This window comes from Petaurus breviceps, unplaced genomic scaffold (assembly GCF_028583685.1).
Source record: "Petaurus breviceps papuanus isolate PSGF00001 unplaced genomic scaffold, PetGlider_PUasm1.0 90696, whole genome shotgun sequence".
In the NCBI taxonomy this organism is placed as follows: Eukaryota; Metazoa; Chordata; class Mammalia; order Diprotodontia; family Petauridae; genus Petaurus; species Petaurus breviceps.
In genome coordinates, this window is record NW_027187314.1 from 2,202,826 (window position 1) to 2,228,875 (window position 26,050).

Genomic DNA, 26,050 nt, shown 5'->3' on the forward strand with positions numbered 1-26,050 from the left:
GTATAAAAAGTGTAAGACATAATACCTCCCCACAACTAACTGGTAAGATGTACATCTTGCATGTACATGCACAGCACTGTGCATATGGTATATATACTCACGAAATGGGTTGATTACTGACTAGATAAGACATGACCAGAAAATATACAAGATAGTGTATTTTAAGATGCTAATCATGTGCATGATATAGATTGGAAGTACAGAAGGAGCTTGAAAAGAAGAAATAAGAACTAGATTCATCAGTTAAGGGTTCATGGAGAAGTTGAAATTTGAGTTACATGCAATTGTTAAAAGGAATAGGGAAGTGAATAGAGCACCAGCCCTGGATTCAGGAGGACCTGAGTTCAAATCCGGCCTCAGACACTTAACACACACAAAAAAAACTAGCCTTCTGACCTTGGGCAAATCACTTAACCCCAATTGCCTCTCCAAAAAGCAAAAATAAAAAATAAAAAAAGGAATAGGGAAAGGGGAAAGGAGGTGGTGTTCATGTAAGATAGCATGACCTCATTAGAACTCAAGGTCGCTGATCTTTGCTTCCATTAAAAATGGTCTCTAGTTCTGATGGTGGAAGTTTGATGACTTTCTTGCTTCTACCCAACACAAGTTTAATAGTAGTGCTATCTAGGGATGGCATTGATTTTTTTTTAATTTCTTCAATGTCCCCCAGAAAAATAAGAAGGCATTTCAAAAAATGCTGCAAAACTGTCAAAAATCCTGAATCAGAAACATCTAAAGCATCAAATTTAATAAGCAAAATAAAGAATAGCTCCAATAAAAAGGGAAAATATGAATTAAAAGAAGCAGGAACAAAAGTACCAGAAGATGAAAATGCATCCTCAACAGTAGATTTAGAAACAAAGCAATAAATTCCTTAAGATGTATTAGAGTATAGAGAAGCAACAGAAAAACTAGGGTTTTAAAAAAAAATTTTTGTTGGTTTTTTTTTTTAACTTGAGTTTTATTTTTATATTCCTGAAAAAAGCTGTACTGTTTCTGGATTAGATTTTTTCCAAGTTAAATTCATATTTGCCTGACTTAAAGGTTTATGATTTAATTAGCTATTGTCTCCTGCTTTGGTGGCTATGGTGAACGTAAAACAGAGTCAGATTTTCTTCCCCACAATCACGCCAAAGGGAAAATTTTCCTGGTAATCTTGGTTTTAAAAGGAATAAGGGATAAGAAAATTATTTATTTTCATGAATTTTTGTTTTGTTTGCCTTGTCCACTCAGGTTATCTTGCTAATGGCAAGGCATAGTCTGGCTAGACAGGCTTTATTTCTTTGTCCCCTTGATAATCTTTCCTTTAGATTCTGAGGAAATGAGGAGGCCAGTTAGGGCAGGATCTGCATGCTCAAAGCATTGATACTTTGATAGGGTCAACAGGCATATGTTAATCACCTACTGTGTGTCCCGTACTTTGCCAAGTGCTAGGAATATGGAAAAAAAGGCAAAATATAGTTTCTACTTTCAAGGAGCTCACAGTCTTAAAAGGGGATAAAAGTATGTACAAGCAAGATAAGTACAAATAAATTGGAGATAATCCATCAAGGGAAGGCACTAGGACAAAGAGGGATCCAGAAAGGCTTCTTGTCAAAGTTGGGATTTAAGCTGGGATTTGAAGGGAGCCAGGAGAAGGAAAAGCATTCCAGGCATAGGGGACAGCCAGAAAAAACTGTCTGGAGTCAGAAGATTTAGTGTCTTTTGCAAGGAATATCAAGGAGACCATGTCACTGGATCTTCTGAGATTGACTAAAGTGTAAAGTGTAAGAAGAAGACTGAAAAGGTAGGAGGGGACCAAGTTAATGGGGCTTTGAATGCCAAGCAGAAGATTTTATATTTGAACATGGGAAAGAAATTAATCAATAAAATAAGGAAAAAAAATATTTATTGAGTGTCAGCTAGATGCCAAAAATATTTTTTAAAACTACAAAAAAATAATTCGAAAGTGCTTCTTGATTGAAAACTCAAGGTTTCTTTATGTAATTGTTAACATTTTCTTCCAGTATTTAACCTCCATTCTACCCTAATGAGCTTTTTCAAAAAATGAATGTCTTTCCCCCCCAAACTCTAGAGGCCAGTGATGTTTAAAAACCATAAATGAACAAGTTTTATTGAATCTCCTAAGTGAAGCATATAATTTAGCATTTTTAAATTTATTAATTTTTTAAAAAATATATTAAATTTACTCTAGCAGCAGAGCATGTAAAATTCCCTGTCAACAGCCATGATCAAATAAACCATTTTCATTTGTTGGGTTCCCCCAAAAATAGTGGATCATTCATGGCAGTATGAATTAAGGTGGTTCCCATATCAAAGATTGCAGTCATGACTGGGAGAAGAAGCCTCTCAACTGTTGTCTTCATTAATTTCCTTTACCAATGCTCTAAAATACTGACTTCATTTGTCAGCTGACTCCTTCCGTAAGGTAGACCCATTCCCCACCTTCTTTATGTCATCACATATACTGTGTTTAGCATAATCTTAATTTGTGTTGTTGATGTGCATTACGCATTAAATAATGGTAATGTCTAAAAATCAGTTGGTGTTGAGGGCTAGGAATGGTTTCCAAATCTTATACACAGTCTTTGTGGTATCTCTGAATATAAAAAGGGAAGGATGAAAAGAAGACAGGTTTTTACTGGTATGTGATGGATATGAATTGGTAGAATGATTCCTATGGGTGAATTACATTCACCATAGCTACCAGGCTCAGGTAAAAAGAAGAAATAACTAGGGGCAGCTAGGTGGCTCAGTGAGTAAAGCGCTCGCTGGCCCTGGAGTCAGGAAGACCTGAGTTCGGTTGTGGCCTCAGGCACTTAACACCCATATACACACACACACAAAAACTAGCCATGTAACCTTGGGCAAGTTACTTAACCCCAATTGCCCTCCAAAAGGCAAAAAAAAAAAAAGGAGAAGAAGAAATAACTAATCACAGTAACAATTCTTCAGAAACAAAAGAGAAATTTGCAAACTAAGTGTTTCTTCTTTTACAAAAAGCTCCTATATGAGTTAAAAACAATTTAAGTTTTGTGGTCACTTTTGGGATTTCTTTCAAAGTAACTTAAAAGCCACAGCCTGATGATAGGACTGTTTCAGTAGATAAGTTATCGCAAACTCACACAATACCCTCTATACCCATGAATATGGTTCAAGAAGAAAGTTATCCAACCTAAGACAACCACTTCTTTTTATATATATATATATATAATATATTATTATATTATGTGTATTATATATTGCTTATATAATTATATCTTATATAATAATGTATTACATGATAGTAATTCTATAATGTATATTATACATAATACACATTATATGTAGTTTATATATAACCTTTATATGATAATATGTTCTTATATATTTGTAATCTATAACACCTACTATATGCCAGTCACTAGGCTAGATACCGAGGACACACAGATGATACCTTCTTGTAGCTTTATATTATGTTGAAGACAAAAAACAAAGCAAGACCTCTTGTGATGAGAATAAGGAATTCATGCAGTGGGATGGGGGAATTGGAGTGTTGTGCTAAATTTTTACAACTTAACCATTACTTATAATTAGAAATGGGCACTTTAAATTTAAAGAGGAAAGCATCTCAGATCATGAACTTTCCTCCCTCTTGTCTGATTTCATTTGTGTAGGGAGTTTCCTCCACCCAGATGCTCACCTCCCTTCTTTGTAGTTTGTAGCCATAGAGAGTTGCCTAGAACTTCCAGAAGTTAAATGGCTTCCTAAAACTCACTAGTCTTTGTGTGTCAGAGGTGAGGCTGGAATCTAATCTAGTTTTTCCTGACTCCCTATCTCAAACCATAGGAAAATAAAATTGACAGAAATTATTTAACTAGATTCATCAATTATGAGTCAGAAGGGATTATAGAGATCATATACTCTAATACTCCTTTTTGCAGATGAGGGAACAGGTCCAGAGAGATTGTAACTTGGTCGTAATTACACAGGTCATAAATGGAAGTGTGTCAGGATTTTAATCCAGGTACTAATAATTCCAAATCTAGAGCATAAAGGTAGATTTTCCTTAAGCAAGTATAGAGGATATTATTTAATGCATTAAAGATTTATATCTTTTTCATGACACAATAACCATTCTTCCGTATCCTTTTGGACTTCACCCTATTAGTTTAAGGGTACTTAATTCCCCTCTCCCCCTTGCCCCTTGTATTTCAATTTTTTAAAATTAATAATAATTGGAAATATAAATTAGTTTCAGTCGAGTTACCTTTATGCTTCTGGCTCAAAATGACTGGAAAGATTATTTTATATTCACAGATGTTAAACAGTGTATCTGTTCAAGGCAAAGTAGATTGCTTTGGAATCATTGGTGGGCAGGACCTCCTACAGGCCTGTGGATGATTGAAAGCTCCAACTCCCTCTAAAGGTTCTCTGCTGAAGGCCTGCCCACTAGTGCCAGGTTGGGTGTGCTATTTTTGGGAAAAAAAGAAGAAAAAATTCCTGGTAAAACTATATTTTTTCTCTCATCCTTTCTGTTCTCCATTGTTTAGTTTGATTGTGGTTGTGGATGAACACCATTTCGAGGAATTAATTATCTGATTTAAGGCTTAATAAATTCATCTCTAACTTAAACTGGTGGTAAATTAAAATTCCTTGTTCATTTCTCTATTGAGTGGGCAGAACTCTGAGTCAGGCATCTGGGTCCTGTTCCCTGTTCTGCCAGTCATTTGCCTGGGTGATTTGGTTAATGAATCTCTGTCATCTTTTCTGTAATGAGTAAGTGGAGATAGTAATACATAACAACCACACTGTACTATTTTTAATTAAATGCCATTAAAAAAAAACATTGCTAATATTTGGTTATCTGTGGTCATGGGAGTTAGGAGATAGCCTGATCCAAAAGAATTGATGTATGATTATGTCTCCTTTTTTATTCAATCGTTTGTAGTTCATAGAATTCACCCCTGTGTTTGTAGAACTCCTAAAAATGCTAACACTTTTGAGCCTTCATTGAAGTTGTTAGCAGCCACAACATTTGACTAATTTCAAGTTTTTAGTGCCTTTGCTTTATGTACTTCTCTTCTGGTTAGAGGTCCTGATGAAAAGTGAAATGTCAGGAAAGAAGAGGAAAAGAAATCTTGGTTAGAAGCTTCTCTAGAGAACCAATAAATAATGAAATGGCCACTGTGATGGTGGTTCATTTTGGATGCTTAAGCATATACACTGTGAGGGTTTCAGGTGGGACTGCCCCCCATGAGGAAGATGGAGAAAAAAACAAGGAAACGCTGAAGTAGTACTTGTAGTGTTGTATAGCTATTGACATTTGGGGAACAGCTACAGCAAAAACTTCTCTTGGCATATGATTGAGAAGTAACTTTTTTTGTTTGTTTTCAATGGGTTCAGCAGTAGGTATTTTACTGAGTGTTGACTGTGACCAAAGCAACAAACAAATGTGTCAAGAGACCAATAAGGTATAGATAACACCAGACTAATAATTCATATTTAGAGAAATCTGTTTGTTAGTCCTTGAACTTTGGATCATGTCTTAAATTTTTGAAGCAGGTAGCACAAGAGAATTCTGAAAACCTTTCTCTAGCCCACAAAACTAAATGCCTTAAGTTGTCTATGACCCCAAGTATTTGAATAAATTAGTGCAGGGAACAAAACTTTGCTTAGGGGCAGGTAAAAAGGGAGTGGGTGCAAAACCTATCACAGTAGATCCAGTCTTTAACCTTCATCAGAAATTGGAAGCTTTTGTCAGACTTTGAAGAAGTCTAACTATGTTGGAAATGGAGTCTTGACTGATTTACCAATTCTTTTCTTTGTGCTGCTATATGCTTCAGAACATGGAGACTAGTGCCTAAAGGACTGGAAAAGTACTTAACTATTCATAGAAGCAGGTTGATAAGTAAAGACATAGTATGAAAAAAAGCGAGGCTTAGAAGAGTGGACCTATACAGAAATAAGCAGAAGGAAACTAGAAATGGCCCTGGTGATCTTTAAAAAAAAAAAAATTATTATTAGAAGGAAGAATAGATGGAAACACATTTTACATAGCTCATTACTAAAAAATCTTAAGATCTTTGACTTTTATTGGTGCAGGAGCTCCCACTACCCTACATATTCCAAGTCTTACATGTGTTAGTAGATATTTTATGAGTTACTGTGAACAACCACAACAAATCATCGTTGTTGGTCAATGGTACTGACTGAAAAGGAAACTTTCAGAACTTAAACTGGTCCTGCCAGGGCAAATTCCTTTGATGACCTGCTAATCAATGTTTCTTTTGAGCCTAGAATCACTTCCTTGCTATAAAGCAGTATCAAAGTGGGACTGTATACCATATGGGATAAGCAGTTCAAGTTATGTCCCACGTTTAGCACTTCTTTCCTTGAAACTTTTAAAAATATCCTTCCAAACATTTTCCCTTTCTCTAGTTTTTCCAAAAGAGGAAGAAGAGATAAACAAGTAATTGTCTAATCAGCTTGTTAAAAGATTGAGTGGAAATTACCATTTCTTTCCTTTTAGCCCAAAGTAGGTTGGCATGAACCTATTTTTTTCTGGTGTTGTATATATCACATTAGGAAGATTCCATTAGCTTGCTGCTGTTGTGGTTGTGGTATTATTGTTATTACGTGTATATTTTAAAATTATTCTGTAAAATGCATTAGTTTCCTTGTGCATTGAGAAAGATAAGTACTTGGTAGGAATGAATGGATGTGTGTTTGCAGGCAAATCGAGCTTCTGATCAAGCAAGTGTCTAATACTGTAATTTCCGCTGCCCTCTAAAAGAAACAAAGGGCAGGGAGCACCAACCATTTTTCTTTGCTCTGCTTTTTGAAGTGCCAACATCATACACTCTCCTAGGAAATTGGAAGAAATTAAACATGAAATTAGCCAATTAGACCTGGATGTACATTAGGCTCCTACATTGGAGGAGAAGGAGGGGCCCGGTGGGTATGATATTTATTGGAATTTTTACTGAAGTTTTGAAATTACACATGAACTGACTTTGTTCCTGAATAGTAGCGTACACAATCAAAATTTGTACCAATTATAATTTGGAAGAAAATATAACAGTACCACTATGATCCTGTAGTCCCCTAAGACTTTTTTCATGTGCAGTTTGTTATAGGAAAACCAGCAGTACTTTATGTGGAAGGAACATTATAATGTATATTGCTAAACACTTCCTTTAGAAAGTCTAATTTACCCAAGAGCCATTCCCCAATAGATAAATAGTCAAAGGATATGAACAGGCAGTTGTCTAAGGAATCTAGTGAGAATCATATAAAAATATTCTAAATCACTAATAATTTTTAAAAATGTAAATTAAAGCAGCCTTGAGGTTCCACCTCACATTTATCAGACTGGCATGATGACAGAAGAGGAAAATGACAAATGTTGAAAAGAACTGAAGGAAGACAGGTACATATTATTGGTGGAACTGTGGGCCTATCCAAAAACAATTTTGAACTATACCTAGAAAGTTACCAGTTTCCATACCCTTTGACCTAGTTGTAGGCTTTTATTCCAAATAGAACAAAGAAAGAGGTGAAGGACCTATATGTGCAAAATTATTTCATAGCAGCTTATATTACAACTCTTTTAATGGTACTCAAAAATTAGAAACTATAGGAATATCTTACTTGGGAATGGCTAAACAAAGTGTGATATATGAATATGATGGAATACTGTTGTGCCATTAGAAATAATGAAATGGTCTGTGTCTGAGAAAACCAGAAAGACTTTTCTGAATTGATGCAGAGTGAATTGAGCAGAAGTAGAAAACCAATTTACAGAATGATAACCTTATAGGGGAAAAAGAGCTTTGAAAGACTAGACTTCTGCTTAACACAGTGATAATCCACAAGTCCAAAAGAATCAAGATATAAAACATACAGTGAAATAATGGTAAACTGAATACATTTTCAGAAATGATTAATGAGAGAATGTGTCTTGCTGGACTAAGTTATGTAATGAGGGCTTTATTTTTCCTTAATGGGGAGAGGGAGGTAGTTAATGAGGGACTTGTTAACTTTTAAAATGCTTAATTGAAAAAATAAAAATTAAATCTAGTCTGCCAGCCTTATGCTATATCCATTCTATATAGAGTTCTTCTCTCTTGCCCTTAACTGTTTCATATTTCCAAATTAGGTGGTAGAGTGACCAATATATACAAGCAAGGATCAGATCTAGGATGTTGGTTTTGTCAGATTAGTTAGCTAAAGAAGGATGCCAACCAACCTTAGACTTTACAAAAAGGCTTTTTCTTTAGGAATGAATATGGACAGGTGAAGTAGTCTTTTTTTTTTTCCTGCATATACATCCATGATTGTACAGCCTGATCTTAGTCAATTTCTGGCTTTCAGCTGTTTACCATTTCTTAATTTTCCTCTCTTGTGCTGCTTCTCATCCATCTACTCTCATTAACTGAAGTTCCATATATCAAAAGTACACAAGAAGAAGACTGGGAGTAGTAAGTTGGGACCCCCAAAATCTTTGGAGGTTAATGTGCTAGCCTACTTAGTAATACTTTTTATGAGACTTTCCATTTCCAACCAAGTGACATACATAAAGTAATAATTTTTTCTAGTATTTCACTGTAATGAATATTAACTAAATGTCTGTGAAAGTGATATGCACTGAAATGTCTACAAATTCTACCTTGGGAAAGGGAGAATGGAGATTGCCACCATCATTTTCTGAGCACTACTCAACATCGTCAACATTATTTACTATTATTCAGTATCTGCCAACCCACGCAGGTATGTTAGACACAGTCTACCTTATTAGTTCAAACTGTTTGTTAGTCCATTGATATGGTTACTGCTTTTGCAGTACAACAGTTCTGTATCTCTTTCAAAAGTTGACTATTCCAAGAGTCATGACCTGATGGTCAGCCTTTGGCTCCTGATCATTTACCTTTAGCTACCTTCAGCTGGATGATGCTCAGACAACATCCAAACTTCCTACTCAAAGCTTTTTTATTTCTAGTTGATAGGATTTGCAAGAACTTGCACTATTATATAGTGCCTTAATCTTCAAGAGCCTGTTGGTCAACTCTGTGCTGTGCTGAGTCATGAAAACAGACCTTGAATAGAGGTAGCACAGTGTAAAACTAACCAGATGACTACAGCTCCAGCTGTCTAAGACCTTTTAAGACATGTAGTGCTTAAATAGATAATGTAGGTGAAGAACCCACGGCTTATGATACATGTGGTATTTACTGCACAGGCTCATTATAAGGAGCAAATGTGAATAATGCATGTGATATTTTAAAATATGACCAACGTTAACGAGGTTTTTCCCCCCCTTGGTTTGATTTGGAATAAAAAAACAAACAAACAACTCTTTAGGTTGGTTCCCTTCCTTCCTCCCTAATCTGGGAGAGAGAGAGAGAGTTAATGGTAGTATTGCAAAAGAAAAAAAAGAAAAGAGAGTCATTGAAGCTTTTAAAAAGGAAATTCACAGAAGCAACTAGAAGAAAACAAACAACAAAGAAAGTTACATGTTGAATTTATTATCTACTGCAGTTAGGTGGTATGGTGGATAGAATTCTGGGCCTGGGGTCAGAAAGACCCGAGTCAATTTGACCTCAGACACTGACTAACTGTGTGACCTTGGACATGTCATTTTTTATTTATTTTAACTCTTTGCCACAGTTTCCTCAACTATAAAATGAGGGTAATAATAGCACCTACATCCCAGAGTTGTAATGAGAATAAAATGAGTTTATGTTTGTAAAACTCTTACTGTACTGTAGTGCCAGGTATATAGTGAGCATTGTAGAAATGCCAGTTATAGTTATTATTACTGTTGTTAATAATAGTAATAATAATAACAATAATTTTCTTTGCAAACAATGCTATCCATACTTTCTCCACAGTAAAATGAAAAGAAAAAAAAACCCTTTATAACAAATATGTATATTTAGGTGCGCGTGCACGCGCACACACACACACACACACAAACACACACACACACACCCCCTTCCTTTCCACAGGGGTGTGCATGATTATTATACTATTGCAGAGGAATATCCTAGCATAGTCATCCTAAAAATGTAGTATTCCAGGTAACTGAAATTTTAACTAGCTCATGATTGGATACAGTGGGGCCAACGCACCTGAAACATCTCAACTATTAGGGTTTTTCCAGGGAACCACACAACACTAAAATAGTATAATGCTATCAACAAATCTGGCATATTCTAGATATAAGTGAAGTAGATAATGTATACTACTTAGGATACGATATTTAAATGTGTCTTATAGTAACAGTGGTGAATAAATTCAGTTTCGTAACTGCTTAGAACCTTTAGTACTAAGATTCTGACACCAGCTAGTTTTTAATATCATTGACTTCTACTGTTAGTAGCTGTTGACACTAAATCTAGCATCTTCATTTCTTATTAGTTGGCGCTTTGGTATTGAAATATTGTATCAGACCTACAAGCATGGCCACAATAACTGATGTAAATAAATAAATGAGCATTTATTAAGCACTTGCTGTATGCAAATTAAAAGAACAACTAGGTGGCAAGAAAAATGGTGGTGCCCTCAAAATAATCAAAAGGTTCAGCAAGGAGTTGGGGGAGGTATTTGGGGAAGAAAGATAATGAGTTCTGTTTTAGATGTGTTGAGTTGGAGATTCCTATGGGCCACCTGTTTTGAAATGTCTGTTAGGGAGTTGGCTGTGTGGAACAGGAACTCTGGTGAGAGACTAGCTTTGGATAGATAAATCTGGGATCATCTGCATAGAGAGGATCATTGGGAGCTGAATAGATCCCCAGCTGAGGGAGTGAAAAGAGAAGAGGGCCCAAGTCAGAGCCTTGAGGGACACTGCCAGTTAGTGGGCATGACATGGATGAAGATCCAACAAAAGGTCCTGAGAAGGAATGGTCAGAAGTGGAGGGGGAGAGCCACAAGAGAGCAGAGTTGCAAAGTTCCAGAGAGGAGACAAGTCCAGGAGGGGAAATTAATTAATTTTATCAGTTCTGTAGAGAGGTAAAGAAGGAGGAGGTTTGGGAAGAGACCATTATATACAGTAGTCCAAGTCAACTGCAAGTTGTGTCATTGTTCCCGGATGCTATGGCCCTCTTTGAGAATGAAGGATAAACACAAGATACGGTAGTTAAGAGATCATTAGTAACTTTGAAGACAGCAGTTTCACTAAAATACTGAGGTCAGAAGCCAGATTATAGAAGGTCTGAGGAGAGGAAATGAAAGTACTGGTTATGGACAGCATTATAGTTATGATGCTGGGCATATGGTTGTAGTTTCTAAGGCGTTTATCTGAGAAGGGGAAGAGAGAGACGTAGAACTATAACTGGTAGTCATGTTAAGGTTTTCTAAAGATGGGGGAGATTTAGGGATGTTCATTCATCTAGGCAGTAGAAACCAAACCTATAGGTAGGGAGAGATTGCAGATTGGAGAGAATGGGGATAATGAGAGCAGTTTGCTAGAGTAGATGAAAGGGAATAAGTATATTTAAAGAAGTTGACCTTCACAAGTACAAAGTCTGCTTTATGGAGATAGTGGGGCATCATATAGAAAGGATATGAGATGAAGAGGAGAGAAGAGGGGGCTTTCATGAAATATCAGATTTTTTTTTTTGAGGGAGGTGAAGTATCAGGCAAAGTCCTCAGGAAAGAAGATAGAGACATAGAGTGGCATGGGAGGCTTGAGAAAAGAAATGTATAGTTATGCCTTCCACATCACAACTTTCCCTATCCCCAGTTTTGATATACCTTGGGTCAGCATAAGAAATTAAATGGGAATTTTGGGAGAGTTCTGCAGAAGCCACAGATGACACTCAGAGGCCAGCAAATGACAGAGCCTATGACTGAATACTTAACCCAAATTTTACGGTAAGGTAAACATCGCATTTAAAAAAATCAAACTTCTTCTCTGATACTGAAGGGAGGACCATAAAATTTTTATGTGACTTTTCCAGATAGCGGGTGTGCCACAGCCCTAACCCCCTTGATGTTGGGATAACTGTATGTGGAATATCTTCTGTGGTAAGGAAATATAGAATTAATTAAGGAAGAATAGTAGGATTGTCTCAGTGTTGTGGGGAGCCCAGTTGAGATTAGTTAGCATACTAGTAAACCAAAGCTTCAGTTTTATGATTTCCTCTAGATCTGTTCAGCAGATAGTAGGAGTAATTCAGGGTTGGGGTTTAATAAGTCTTGATCAGTCATAGGACCAGGATTTCAAGGATATAAGATATATTTTAGTTAAACTGGTTCACCAAGAAGTCACCTTTAGAAAGGGTAAGCAGAAGGAGGGAAGGGATTTTAATTCATGCTGAGGATAAAGAGTAAGTTTTAGAAAGCAGAGCAAAAGGAAAGATGGAAAGATAAAAGATTATGATCATATGGAGGAAATTCCAGATTCTTGAACATGAAATACCATTTGTTGTTAATGCAAGATCAAGGGTATGGCTGTTTTTATGTATAACTGATGTCATAGGGTCATAGATGTAGATCTTAATGGAACCTTAGAGATCACTGAGCTCAGCATTGTCCTTTTATGGTTGAGGAAGCTAAGGCTCAAAGAGGTTACTTGAATTTTCCAGAATCACACAGCTAGTTTGTGTCTGAGAGGGGATTCAAACCCACATATTCCTGATTCCAAGTCCAGCATGCTGTCTACTACTATACCTTATTTCACTCAGGTGGAGTGGAGTATTAGGTCATGGAATTTGGGTGGATTGAGGAACTGGGAAATTAAGGGATTGAAGAGATATCACTATGTTTATTGAAATCCCCTAGAATGAGTAAAAGAGAAGACTGTGAGCCAGGCTCTGAACTCATAGGAAGCAAGGAAAATGTTCTCAGGAATCAGTAGATAGCAGCTACCAACCAGTAGGGTGATAAATTTGAATTGAATGAATTCAATGAATGAATTGAATCCAAAATAAGAGAGGTTGCTGAGTAATAGCAGTAGAGGGAGAGTCTGGAAGCGGCAGTGGAGAACAAGGGATATTCCAGCTTCCCCACAGTAACCAGAAGAGGAACGGGGTAACAAAACGAAAGTGCAACCAAGTACTGAGAAGGATGACTAGGGATGCCATGTTATCAAAAAGGAGCCAGGTCAGTCAATATTGTATCAAAATAAAATAGAATAAAATAACTTCCTTAGTCCTATCTATCCTCTAAGTAACTCTACTGTTATCCTGATTTTGACCTATCATACTGTATTTGAATAGATTTTAGGCTAAGAGTTCTGTCCAGGTTTGGATGGCACATTTTTTAAGAAACCTTGAGAAGATAGACCAAGAGAAAAGTGGCCAGTGCTCATAACTATGCTTTTAAGAGGATCAGAATATCTTTGGTTGTTTTTGTTTTGGTTTGAGGGTGGAAGAGTTGTTAGAAATGATAACTGTTTAAGGGTTGTCATGTCAAAGAGGAATTTGACTTGTATTGCTTAGCAACAAAAGACAAAGCTAGGACCAGTAGGTAGAAATTATGAGGGCAAATTTCAGCTCAATGTGAGGAAATACATCTAAAAATTAGAGGTGTTTGAACATAGGATGTTCATAGTGAAAGTCAGAGTGGTGTAGAGCATTGAAAGGTGACCTCAGAATCAGGGGAACGGACCTTAGTTCAAACCTGACCTCTTACACGTGCTCACTGTGTGACACTGGGCAAATTTTTTAGCCTCTCAATGTCCCAGGCAGCATTTGTAAGAATGAGTCGGAACTGGTGCTGATCTGAATTGGAAAATAGAGCTTGGTCACCAACGAAATTATGAGTCCAGACTCTCCTCCCAACTCACACATCCCATCCATCCTCTCTTCAAAAAAGTGGAATGGGCTGCCCAAAAAGGTGATGAGTGAATGGCAAGAAGAGAGACTGGTATATCCTTTGTATGTGAGAACATGAAGTCTAGCTATTATTACTGCTCTTAGTTTATAGGGTTTTTAAAAGTTTTTGTTGTTTGTTTTTATTCACTGGTGGTTTTCAAACAGAGGCTTTTTGGACATGTAAAATATTCATGTTTGGATTAAATGTCCTATGTGGGGAAGGGTCCCTACTAACCAGTGATTAAATATTAAGTACACATTATGTGCCAGGCACTGTGCTAATAAGTTTTAGGGGGACAAAGAGAAGCTAAAGACACTCCATGCTCTCTAGGAGCTTGAGGTCTGTCTGATGGGGATGGGGAGAGAGGAACAAACAACTTTGTACCATCAAGTTATTTGCAGGATAAATTGGAGATAATTAGCAGGGAAGATACTAACTTTAAGGGGATTAGGAAAGGTTTCTTGTAGAATGATTGAGTTTAGCTGGGACTCAGAAGAAGCTAGGAGGCAAAAATGAGGAAGGATAGTATAGCAGATTGGGGGGCGGGGCAGGACAAGGTCGGGCAGGCAGTTAGTGGAAATATGGAAGAGTCAGAAAATCTTTTTTGAGGATCATCTGAGACCAGAGACACTACATAGAGAGTACATGGGTGTGGGAGGGTGAGTGAGATGTAGGAAGACTGGAAAGGTGAGAGAGAGAGACAGATTATGGTGGGCTTTGAACATCAAATGAAGGGTTTTATATTTGATCCTGGAAGTATTAGGGAACCACTGGAGATTATTGAATTGGAGAAGGGGGTGACATGGTCAGACCTTTGCTTTAGGAAGATCACTTTTCTAGCTGAGTGGAGAATGGTCTGGGATGGGAAGACACTTGAAACAGGGAGACCAACCAGCCAGTTATTTCAGTAGCCCAGGCATAAGGTGATAATAACCAATACAGCTGTCTACCGCAAACCTTTCCCAACTTCCCTTAATTCTTGTACTTTTGCTCTTTTAATTATTTTCTGTTTATCCTACTTATAGCTTATTTGTACATATTTGTTTTCTTGTTGTCTCCCCCATTAGACTGTGAGCTCCTTGATGGCAAGGACTTGTCTTTTCCCTCTTTATGCATACACGCACACACATATACACACACATCCCATTTAGCACAGTGCCTAGCATGTAGTATGTGGTTAATAATTGTTTTTTTGCCTGACTGACCAGAGTAATAGCAGTGTGAGAGGAGATAAGGGGGCATATACAAGAGATAATATGATGGTGAGCTCTATAGGACTTGACATTAGATTGAATGTTGGGGGAGGAGAGATCTCTTGATCAGTCACTGAATCAAAGGGGACACATAGGTCACAAGCCCAGTAGTACCCTTGACAATAATAGGGATTTTAGGAAGAGAGAAGGATTTGGGGAGAAGGATAAAGAGTTCAGTTTTAGACATGATGAGTTCTACAGGACACTGTTTAAGGTGTCCACTAGGTACTTGTTGATAAAAGATTAGAGGTCAGGAAAGAGGATAAGGTTGGATCTATAGATTTGAGAATCAACTGCATAGAGTGATAATTGAATCCATAAGAGTTGATGACGCCACTTAATGAAAATAGTATATAGAAGGATTCTCAGGACCAAGTCTTGGGGGTTCTGTCCAACCAATTGGCGAGTGTGGTCTGAACAACCATCCAACACAGGAGATTGAGAAGGAGCACTCTGAGAGAGTGACAAATTGCAATAGAATAGTGTTATAGCAGCTCAGAGAGAAGTGACTGATAATGTCAAAAGCTGCAGAAACATCAAGGGTAGAGGTTTGCCATGAATTTTTTCAGTTAAGAGATCATTGGTAACATTGGAGAGAACAGTTATAGTTGAATAATGAAGTCAGAATTCAGAATGTAGAGAAAAATAAAGTGAGAGGAAAGAAAGAAAGGGCATCAATTGTAGCTTCTTTCTCAGGGACTTTGGCCACAAAAGGGAGGGAGAGCTATGGGAAGCTAGATAGTAAGGATGGATGGATCAAGTAAGGGGTTTTTTGAGGAGGGGGAGAGATAGAAATGTTTGTAGTCGGTAGGTAATCAGCCAATAGACAGGGGGAGATTGAAGATAAGTGAGATAGCAGGAATGATGCAGGGGGCTATCTGCTGGAGAAGATGAGAAGGAATGTGATCATTTGCACATGTAGAAGGGTTTCATTTGGCAAGGAAGGGGGACGTTTTCCCATGTGAATCGGGAGAAGGAGATATTGGCCTTAGTGTGCCATCTGAGTGATGAGAGGAGGAGGGAAAAAAGGAAAGTCAGTGCATGGCCTCAGTTTTTTCCTGTGAAGTTTGAGGTAATGTTCTTACTCAAAGGAATAGAAGTGAGGGGACAGCAGGAGTTTTAAGAAAGCATGAAAGGCTTTAGAGTAGCTGCCATAGAGATTGGGATAGTGAGTCAGTTAGAGGTGATTGGGATAGTGAGTCAGTTAGAAGTGTAAAAGGATTGCCTTGCCACACAGTGAAGGCCTAGTCGAGATTACATGACATAAATTTGTAGTGGCTCTAGTAAGCAGTTTTCTGTTTTTTCTCCAGCCTTGTTCAGTCCCGTGTGAGTAGCAGCAAATGGTGAGAAAAATCCAATGCTGATCCTTGGCAGAGCAAAATCAGCAGTGGGATAAGGGAGCAAGCTAAAGGAACATGTAGAGGTGAACTGGTTTACCAGCAGGTCCATGAGGAAGGTCAGAGAATGTAGCTAGTCCTTGGGCTATGACCTTGGGAATGAACTAAGGGGGTTGAGAGCTTGGAAGTCATGATGAGAATGAAGACTAGGGTTTGGGGTTGCAAGGCAGAGGGAAAGGTAGAATGACAGCAAACTGTGACTAGATAAGGGAGTTTCATAGAATTCATCTCATGAATATGAAAGTGGTACATTTGCAGATGATGGCAGGATCAAGAGAATGAATCTCTTTGTAGCTGAAGTGTGGAAAACAAGTAGGTCATGACTAAGTTAAAGAACCGAGATGTTAGGGTGTTTGAGGGAGGTTGCATATGTAAGTTGAAGTCACTTAGTATGAGAATTAGGAGTTGAGGAAAGACTGAGCCAGGAACTGGACTCCTTTTGGAAAGAAGAGCTGTGTGTCTTGGAGATCAGTAGACAATAGCTACTGGAATTTTTACTCAGGAATAAATATGAATTGAGTGAACATCAAAGGAGGAGAGATTACCAAGTTATGGTATTAGAGGGTAAGCTTGGAAATGGCAGTAGGGAAGTGGACCAGTGAGTCTTCTGATGCTACAATTCTGTAGTTCTGATTCTAATTCTGGAAGGACCTAACTTCCAGGCCTGAGACAGATACTTATTAGCCTGGATAATTCAGTTAACATTCATGAGCTTCTATTGTAGCCTGACCTACCTCACTATATTGTAAGAATTGGATAGGAGAATATATGTGAAAGTGCAAAGAACAGGAAATATGTATTTTGTAGCAGTGTGTCAGTGATAAAAGTATCTGCTGACACATTTATATGGGCCTTGGCTTGATGGTAGTGAGTGGCAAAATCCACTAGATGAAGGCTAACTACCTTCTTCTAGTGTAGGATATGAAATAGAGTATCACATGTCATGGAACATTCCTGAGCGATCAGGGCAAATTTAGAGTAGAATGGTATAGTTTTTCACCATTAATGTTATTTCCAGTAGCTTTATCTATTTATTTTCATAACTACTGATATCTCTCAGTAACTCTTAGTGACAGGTTATTAAGATGTCCGAAAATAGACAAAGCTTTCTAAATGTCATCTTTTGCCTTTTCATTAAATGGGGCAGGGGAGGGGAGGGGGAAGAGAACTATCCTCATTTCAACAAGATGGATGTATTTGTGCAAGCATGCCAAAGATGAGAGATTGGGATATCCCTTGCATATGAGTTAAGTGAAGGCTGGTTGCTAGTGTTCTTTACTGGTATAATTGTATAAATATGATGATCAGTTCATATGCATCTAATGTGCAAAGTGCTATGGTAATAGGTACTGGGATAGTTTTAAATTCCTAATGCTTCTCTTTATAAGAAAATAAAAGCAAACCTTTTATATCATTAATCCTTTGTCTTTAGCCTTTCTGATATAGAAACTATTAGGCAAGTACTAGTATAAGCAAATAACTTTTTATACTTAATTTTAGTGTTAGGGAAATTTTGTATTTAAATCTTTTTTTTTAATATAAATGTGTTTAAGTAAAGAACTAAAGGAATTCTTTTCATGTTGTTGATAGATTCTTAAAAGCAGAGAGAGGCACCATTTCAGGTTTTTTGGGGGGGATAAGATAAAGACAGGCAAGAAATAGGATTGGAGATAGGAAATTTGTAGCATTAGAAAAACAGTAAATTGAAGAGACAGGCCTATTATAACAGTCCTTAATTCTAGTGAGTCCTTTATGGGCAGCATTTAGATACTTAAACATCTGCAATATTGAGCTCAGCCCCCTATCCTAAGATGGAAATTGCCATGTGCAGAATGACTTGATAGAAAATGGTGCACATCCTATATAATCTTCTAACAGCAAAATGCGACCAGTGGCACTTCCCCGAAAAAAATAAATTACCCGAAATTTGCAGCACATTCATATTCAATTTCATCACAGCAGATGCTCATTAGTATGTTGTTATTAATTGGTATTCACTTTAGGTTTTGTTTAAAATGAAGATAATAATTAGGTTTTAATTACTGCATCATTGGGGGGGGGAAGAAATGCCTCTCAAAACACTGAAATATTTCCTGATGCTAACTCAACAACGTGTGCTACTAAGGACTTTGAAGATACATTTTCATGAAGGATGCAATTCTAAGACATGAAATTACGGTAGAGGTTCCCCCCCCTTTAAAAACATGATAACCAAGAACTCACACTAAATTGTCTGCTTGATGGACATACTGAATAAGATGATAATGTGTGCCACCATTCTTTTTAATCAAATTACCAAAAAGACTTCTTGGGAAAGTAACCCTTACAAGCGGCTGATTAATGAAGTGGTGCCACTGTTTTGTATTAGAACTAATTGAAGTAATCCAAATAAGTTATTTCAATAGCATATGGAAATAATTTCTTTTACAAAGAAGTACAGTGGCGTTGGCAAACTAGTATTTTTCCTCCCAACCTTCCTCTTCACCCCCCCCCATTCTATGTTTGCTGGGATGGGGGTGGGGGTGGGAGAGATAAGTATGGGGAGATAATGAGATTAAAAGAGAGAGGGAAGGAAATATTAAATATAATAAAGGGAAGAAAGAAAGGTATGTATAAGATTGACTCAGTTGAGTAGATAATAGCCAATATACAGTGAAAATATTAAATTATTTTAACTACCTTTAGAATAGAAATAATTCAGGATAATCTTACATAACTAATAATTATTATAATTATATAATTCTTTCCCCCCCCCCAAAAAAAAAGATTCCTGTGACTACTTTCAAGGAATTGCCGAAAATATTAGTAATGAAAGAGATATCACAAAACACTATAGAGTGTCCCAAAAGTCTTAGTGCAGTTTGTAGCTCTAAAGCTGCACTAAGACTTTTAGGACATTGAATATAATGAGCACTAAATGAGTAGTGCCAGATAATATATGAGTCTGTAAATGGGAGAGATGCCTGTGAGGGTTTGGTCTTTTTTGGGGGGGGGGGTAGGGCAATTGGGATTGAGTGACTTGCCCAAGGTCACACGGTTAGTAAATGTCTGAGGCTAGATTTGAACTCAAGTCCTCGTGACTCCAGGGCCAGTGCTCTATTCACTCCGCCACCTAGCCACCCCATGCCTGTAAGTTTTATAGGTTTTCTAAACAATGTAGGAGAACATATGAGCCTTTCAAAATGATGTGTCTTGAATACAGGGAAGAGAGGGAGAAATAGGACTCACAATGTGGGAACCACATTAGGTTGTCAAGAAACAGTGACCAGACTGCCTCCCTAAGGGAAATATAGATGGAAAATAAGGCCAGATTTTAAAGATTCTTAATCGCTGAGCTAAGGAATTTATACTTTATTCTGTGGGTGATACGGAATCATTCAATTATTTCTTCATTTATGCCCATATTTCCTTGTGAACGTGAAACATTCAATCCACTGAAATCCTGAATTACATAGTTCTTGTCAAGTTAGTGTAGAAAGATACACTTTTTACTGACATCAAATTCATGAAAGAATTGTATTCCTCAACTGTTAAGACCATCTCTTCATTATTTCTGCTGATAATGGCTAAGCAGGATGAATGCAAAGAATTGCCTTTGTCACTATATTATATTTTTTCAGAACTTTTGTCTTTTTTTGCTACTTTAGTTTACATTTTACAAGTATGAAGAAGCAGCCCAGGCACTTAGACAAGTGGCAAAGAGAAAGGATAATTAGGAATTGGAAATTGACTGTGGATGACCTACATTTGGGTATATACTTAATAATTTCATACAGTCAGCACTTTACAATAATAATAAAAGCTCCCATTATGACGTATAAAGCACTTTACGTGTTTTAGTTTGGGGGTGGGGAACCTACAGCCTTAAGACCACCTGTGGCCCTCTACATCCTCAAGTTCAACCCTTTGACTGAATCCAAACTTCACAGAACAAATCCCTTTTATAATAATAAGTTATACATAATAAATAATGTATAATTCAATATATAACAGTAAGTTATAATAATAGAAGAGGATTTGTTCTGTGAAGTTTGTGTTCAGTCAAAGGACTGAACTTGAGTACCTAGAGGCCCACAGGTGGCCTCCAGTTTCTCCACTCCTGCTTTAGTTTATGATTGGGACATCTTTGTCTAAGGAAGGTAGAAAAACTAATCATGTACAGTTTTCTGCTCTCTAGATTCCCATTCCCTGAATTGCTTTCATTATCATGCTTCTTTTCATACCTTCAGCCAGTATCCCTGCCTAACCCCTTATTTCTTCTTTCTTATGTAAGAATGAAGGTGTTAAAGGGGAGCTGGCTACTTTTTCTTACAATGGAATATTTTCATGTAATCATTTATGCAAAAATTAAAAGATTTTGTGGTGTCATTTCAGTTCTCAAAAAAGGTTAGATATAGAGAACAGTGCCTAGTATGAGTTTTGGAAGACAGATTCTCCCCTAGACCCAAACTATGTTACATCTAGCCCTAGTTTAAAAATGTAAAGATAGTGCTGGATCAAAACTCCTAGAACAGTGACTGAGAAATTGACAAACACGGAAGTAGGGACTATCCTTTATTCCATGAAAGAGTTGTGACTGGAAGGGATAATGAAGTTTCATTGTTTCTAAAGGAACCACTTATAGGAGGTTCAAAAGGTTTTATTTAAAATAATATTAATAATATTAAAACATTTTGTTTTTCCTTAAGTCCCAGATCTTAAAACTGAAAATTATCTCCTCACTCTCTTACTCCTGATCTTTTTGCCTCTGGTTATTCCCATGATGTTTATTGCTTCTTTAATTTTATTTTTTGGGAGTTATTCTTATTCCTCTGTTAAAGCAGTGGGTAACAACCTTGAATACAGACCATTCTCATACAATAGCTGTTACAGCTCAGCCTTGTCCTTACTAAATCACAATCAGTTACTTTGGTACATGATGTTCAAGCTGTAAAGGGATACAGAAAGAAGCCTGGGCACCTCGGTGAATGTAATTTTAAAGACAAGAGTAAGAAATCGAACATTTTAAACCAATAAGTGAAAGCTAGAGAGAGAGAGAGAAATGTTAAAATATCAGCTTATTTTCTTGAAGTATTTTCCATCCAATCTCGTGCAGTCAAAATGAGCATTTAAGTGGGGGAAAAAACCTAGCTGAAGATCTCACAGAAGACTGGAGGTTGTCAGGTTTTCTTGATTAGAAGAATTTATCATCAAAGCCAAAAGAGAAAAGATCATGAAGATCAAAAAGGGGGGGGAGGGGAAGTCCTACAAGTGATCACAAATTAATGGTACAAAATCAAGAAAACAAAAGTAGTTGCCGTTCTTGTAGTTCAATTTAAGCTACAGTTTTCTCAGTTTCGTGTGTTCTTTAAACCCATTTAATTGTATTTGACATTGAAAATCTAATAAGGCCTTTTGTTTTCAACCAGTTTGCTAATTGCAAAATATGGCAGGAAGCAAAAGGGCAAGAGGTGTTAGTATATATTTTTTAAATATATAACTTCTTTTTTTAAATTACTTTTTTCTATTTTCCTTATCCATTTAGGCAGTGACTTTCAATTAGCCTGTCTACTAATATCAGGTCACTAAACTCCATAGCTGACGCTTTATTCCTTCATGTGGGTTGTCACTCGTTTGCTTCAGTTGGCTGGCAAAGGTGGTTGTATATCCATTACTAGCAACACAGCACTTTGCATTTCTGAATTGACAAGCAGCTATATTGACCCAGCGCTTATTATGGGTCAACAGCTGCGTTAACCAGCGGAAGGACTGAGGGGCAATTAAAATGAATTGGCAAAAATATATCTTCCTAATTTACTCCAATTTGTTATTTATGCTAACATTGTATGGCTTCTATGGTGACACTAAACAGAATGGACCCAATAATGGCAATTAACATAAAAATATAATGGCTAATCAAATTGACAGCAACTGTTTCTCATCATCTCGACACACAATACATTATCAAAACAAACTATTATGAAGGAGGTAATTTCAGTGTTCTATTCAACCTGCTGCATGTGTGCAGTCAGGGAGATGTGTACCAGCAATTACTGCTGAATCTAAAAAACTAAACAAATAACTTAATCGCTGTCGTCCTCCTTTTTTTTCCCCCAGGAAGCAGTAATCAGGATTTGCTAAAAATAACTGGTGTATAATAGTATAATGATGATGCATATCGTAGAATAGCTACCAAGAAATAAAATAGGCTTCTAGGTGTCTACTTTTTTTAAAAATAGGTTCAGGTAAAGAAAAAGAGCCTGGTGTTAGTAATACACATGAAAAGACAATAGCCTTAGCTGATGAATAGCTCCATGTGGGTTTACTTTTCCAACCTAATATTTATAGCATAGTTTGCAATGTCCAGAGAAGTTTAAAATCTGCTGGATTTAGTAACAATTTCACATCAGAGTGGGCAGGAAGGGAACCAGTATTATTAGAAAATATATTTTGGTTACTTTTCTTGCCAGTTCAAATGGCTTATGTATTTCCGTCATGTTGTCAGGCAGCAAGGGTCTTTGGGCCAAATCAATTTAAATTAAGTCAACAAGATTTTATTAAGCATTTAATATGCCCATTTAACCTGACATGGTGCTAAGCACCAGGGTCACAAAGAAAGGCAAAAGCAGTTCCTGCCTTCAAGGAACTTACATTCTACTGAGGATAGTTTGACATTGTTGCTGTCCAGAGACTTCTTCTGTAGCTGTAGAAGTTACAAGTAATTAAAGTTATAGTTTCCATCAGGTTCCTAGAAATATGTTATATGTACTCTAAATAAAATGGCACCCAGTGGTGCCTAATAGGGCAAAAAACATGACCATATGACTTCAGAATTTATCAGGTTCTGTTTGTGGTACAATTTAGTGTGTTCTGTTATAGTTTAAAGAAATAAGAGTATTAGTCTTATAAGTAATTTTTCTCACATACTTAGGAACCACTGTGAGATCTTGGAGCTCAGTGCCCTCCATCATGAGATTTTACTTCTACTAGCACTCAAAAATGAATGAATGAATGAATGAACAAATGAATAAATAAATCAATGAATAAGGCATGTTAGGATGTCCTATTTAAAAGTAAAGTGCCTTCTAGTGTTTAACTCATAAAATGCTTCTCACCTATTATTCAATATGCAGTGAGTGATTTTTCTTCATATACATGTGTAGATGCAAATCCCTAGAGTGTAATGGTAACCCCTGGAATTTCAATGATTGATGAAGGAATTAATGAATCTCTCCAGAATCATCTTCTTTAATCTTTGCTGAGTTAGATTTTCCTATAGTCATTAAGCATATGCTGTAGCTTTTTAAATAGAGAGTAGATGAATTTTATCCGTGACTTGGTGGTTCACAATCCATGTGAAAAAATATGTACATTTATGATTGGTAAGAGTGGTAGGTAGGCTATTACCTATATTTGTTCCATGGTCCTAAAAATTTCATCAATGAAGCAGTTCCCATGAAGGGAAACTCATGTTTTTGACATATTATGAAATTATACTTACAGTAGCACATGTTAAACAGTTTTTATAAATGGTTTAACTCCCTACTTGCATGGACTGGGCCCCTGTTAGAAAGCATGCCACTTTTCCCAATTAACAGTGCAAATTGTCAGGGGTGCATAGGAATTTGCAATTTGATAAAATCAGTTTTTTGACAGCAGGGGTAATCATTCTGCAGCTTCGCAAGTAGTAATCTGTGATCGAAGTGGCAGGATTTACTCTGAATTATGAAAGGTATGTATGTTGTATAAGGGCAGAAAACCATTAGTATGAATCCCCTCCCCCCCTTTTTTATGGGGTTTAATATAGAAGTTGATATTAGGGAATATACCCTATTAGGCGTGATCTCTTTTTTCCCCAAATAGTAGTATTCATTTATATTCTGTTCTATTGCAGTATTCCGACAAGACTCTGTATACCCAGCTGTGCTTTTATCGGTACATGTTTGATGTGGACTATGCACTGGAGAAACTTATTACCGATCATGAGAAAGGTACGTTAAAATACTGTAATTACCTTTGAGTTTAAAGTGGAAATTTGCATCATAAAGGCCAGACCTACTCTGTCACACTGTTCAAACCAGCATCACACTGCTGTCTCAGAAGCAGGCAGTGAGGGCCTGTATGAACACAGGGATGCCCTGTGTGAGGAGGCGGCAGCATAGGAATCCCCATCTTTGGCCCCCACGGCATGTCTCCCATTGATTTCTATTGAAGCAGGGCTTTGGGGGAGGAAAGCACAAAAAAGACTTTTAAAAATACTATGTTTTTAAAATGCTATTTTCTGTAATAAAATAAGCATAAACTCTGTGCTCATTGGGTCTAAGAAAACCAGAAATTATCACAAAGGAATAGACATGGAGTGTGTCTGTGCTGTTCACTAAAAGCTCGGGTTGATTTTGAAAGAGAAGGGTGGGTTGCAGTTTCAGCATTCTACAAGAATATGTATGTAGCATGTCCCAAATGATCAAAAAATTTTCTGCAGTACACTGCAAAGGGCCTTACCTTGCAGAAGAGTCACAAGCCCTGTAGGATTTAATTGGGCTTTTTAAAGGCTTTGTTATATAATTTATAGTATTTAGAACTGTCATGACAAGTATATGTTTTTTTCTCCTACCTTAAAATCACATTGACAACTTTTCCATTGCCCATTTTTCTTATTAGTTACCTACAGTGTGTTTATTTTTGTTTAACCCTGAATATCAATTCACTGTTTTGTTGCTTGGTGTTAGAACTAGAGGAAACTTCCTTTTTACACAGAAATCAATGTACATATGGCTAGATTACATTTATAATGTTGCTGCACTTTTCATTGTTCTCATGTTTTATTTTTTTTTTTTTAAGCAATCGGGGTTAAGTAACTTGCTCAAGGTTACATGGCCAGTTATTTCTGGGTGTGGTGCTAAGTATCTGAGCCCGGATTCGATCCCAGGTCATCCCGACTCTGGGGCCCGTGCTCTTACTCACTGAGATGTTTTAATTTTTTTTAAAGAAATCTATTAAGGTGTAAGACTTTAAACTTCTTGGAGACAAGGACTATGTCTTTTTTATTTTTGTAGTCTGCTAGGACCTAGGCTATATATAGTTGATTAAAAAATATTATGAATGACTGAATGGGGGAGGCTAGGTGACGCAGTGAATAGAGCACTGTCCCTGTAGTCAGGAGGACCTGAGTTCAAATCTGACCTCAGACACTTAACACAAAAACTAGCCATGTGACCTTGGGCAAGTCACTTAACCCCAGTTGCACTCCAAAAAGCAAAAAAAAAAAGAATGAATGGATGTTTGTGATTTTCAAAAGTGCTGAGAACCCTCATTTGTCCTACTCGCTTTTAGTAAGTTAAACTTTGGCCAGTTTTATTTTTTCATCTATGGAGTGGATGAGTTTGTACACATTATAAAATACCATTGATTTGGCTGACATCAATCCCTGGGTGTCAGGTATATTATAGTGTTAGAACATGGATGTCATATTGAAACCTAAATGTAGGCATTGTTAAATATAGTAAATTGCATATGTTATAAGCAAAGATCTGATGCCCTTTTGGGAGGGGAGGAGGGGTTGTCAATAGGAGGCTGTCTTCTAGAGTGGGAAGAGTACTTTATTTGCACCCAAAGATCTTG

The 26,050-nt window shown here is 37.0% G+C and overlaps 1 protein-coding gene across 1 annotated transcript in view; it reads left to right on the forward strand.

The window, feature by feature from the left end:
- POLA1 (DNA polymerase alpha 1, catalytic subunit) overlaps positions 1–26,050 on the forward strand; it is a 344,356-nt gene that overhangs the window by 231,460 nt on the left and 86,846 nt on the right. Inside the window, exon 36 of the mRNA XM_069065646.1 lies at positions 24,324–24,420. Coding sequence (XP_068921747.1) covers positions 24,324–24,420 — 97 coding nt within the window. The remainder of the gene's footprint in view (positions 1–24,323; positions 24,421–26,050) is intronic.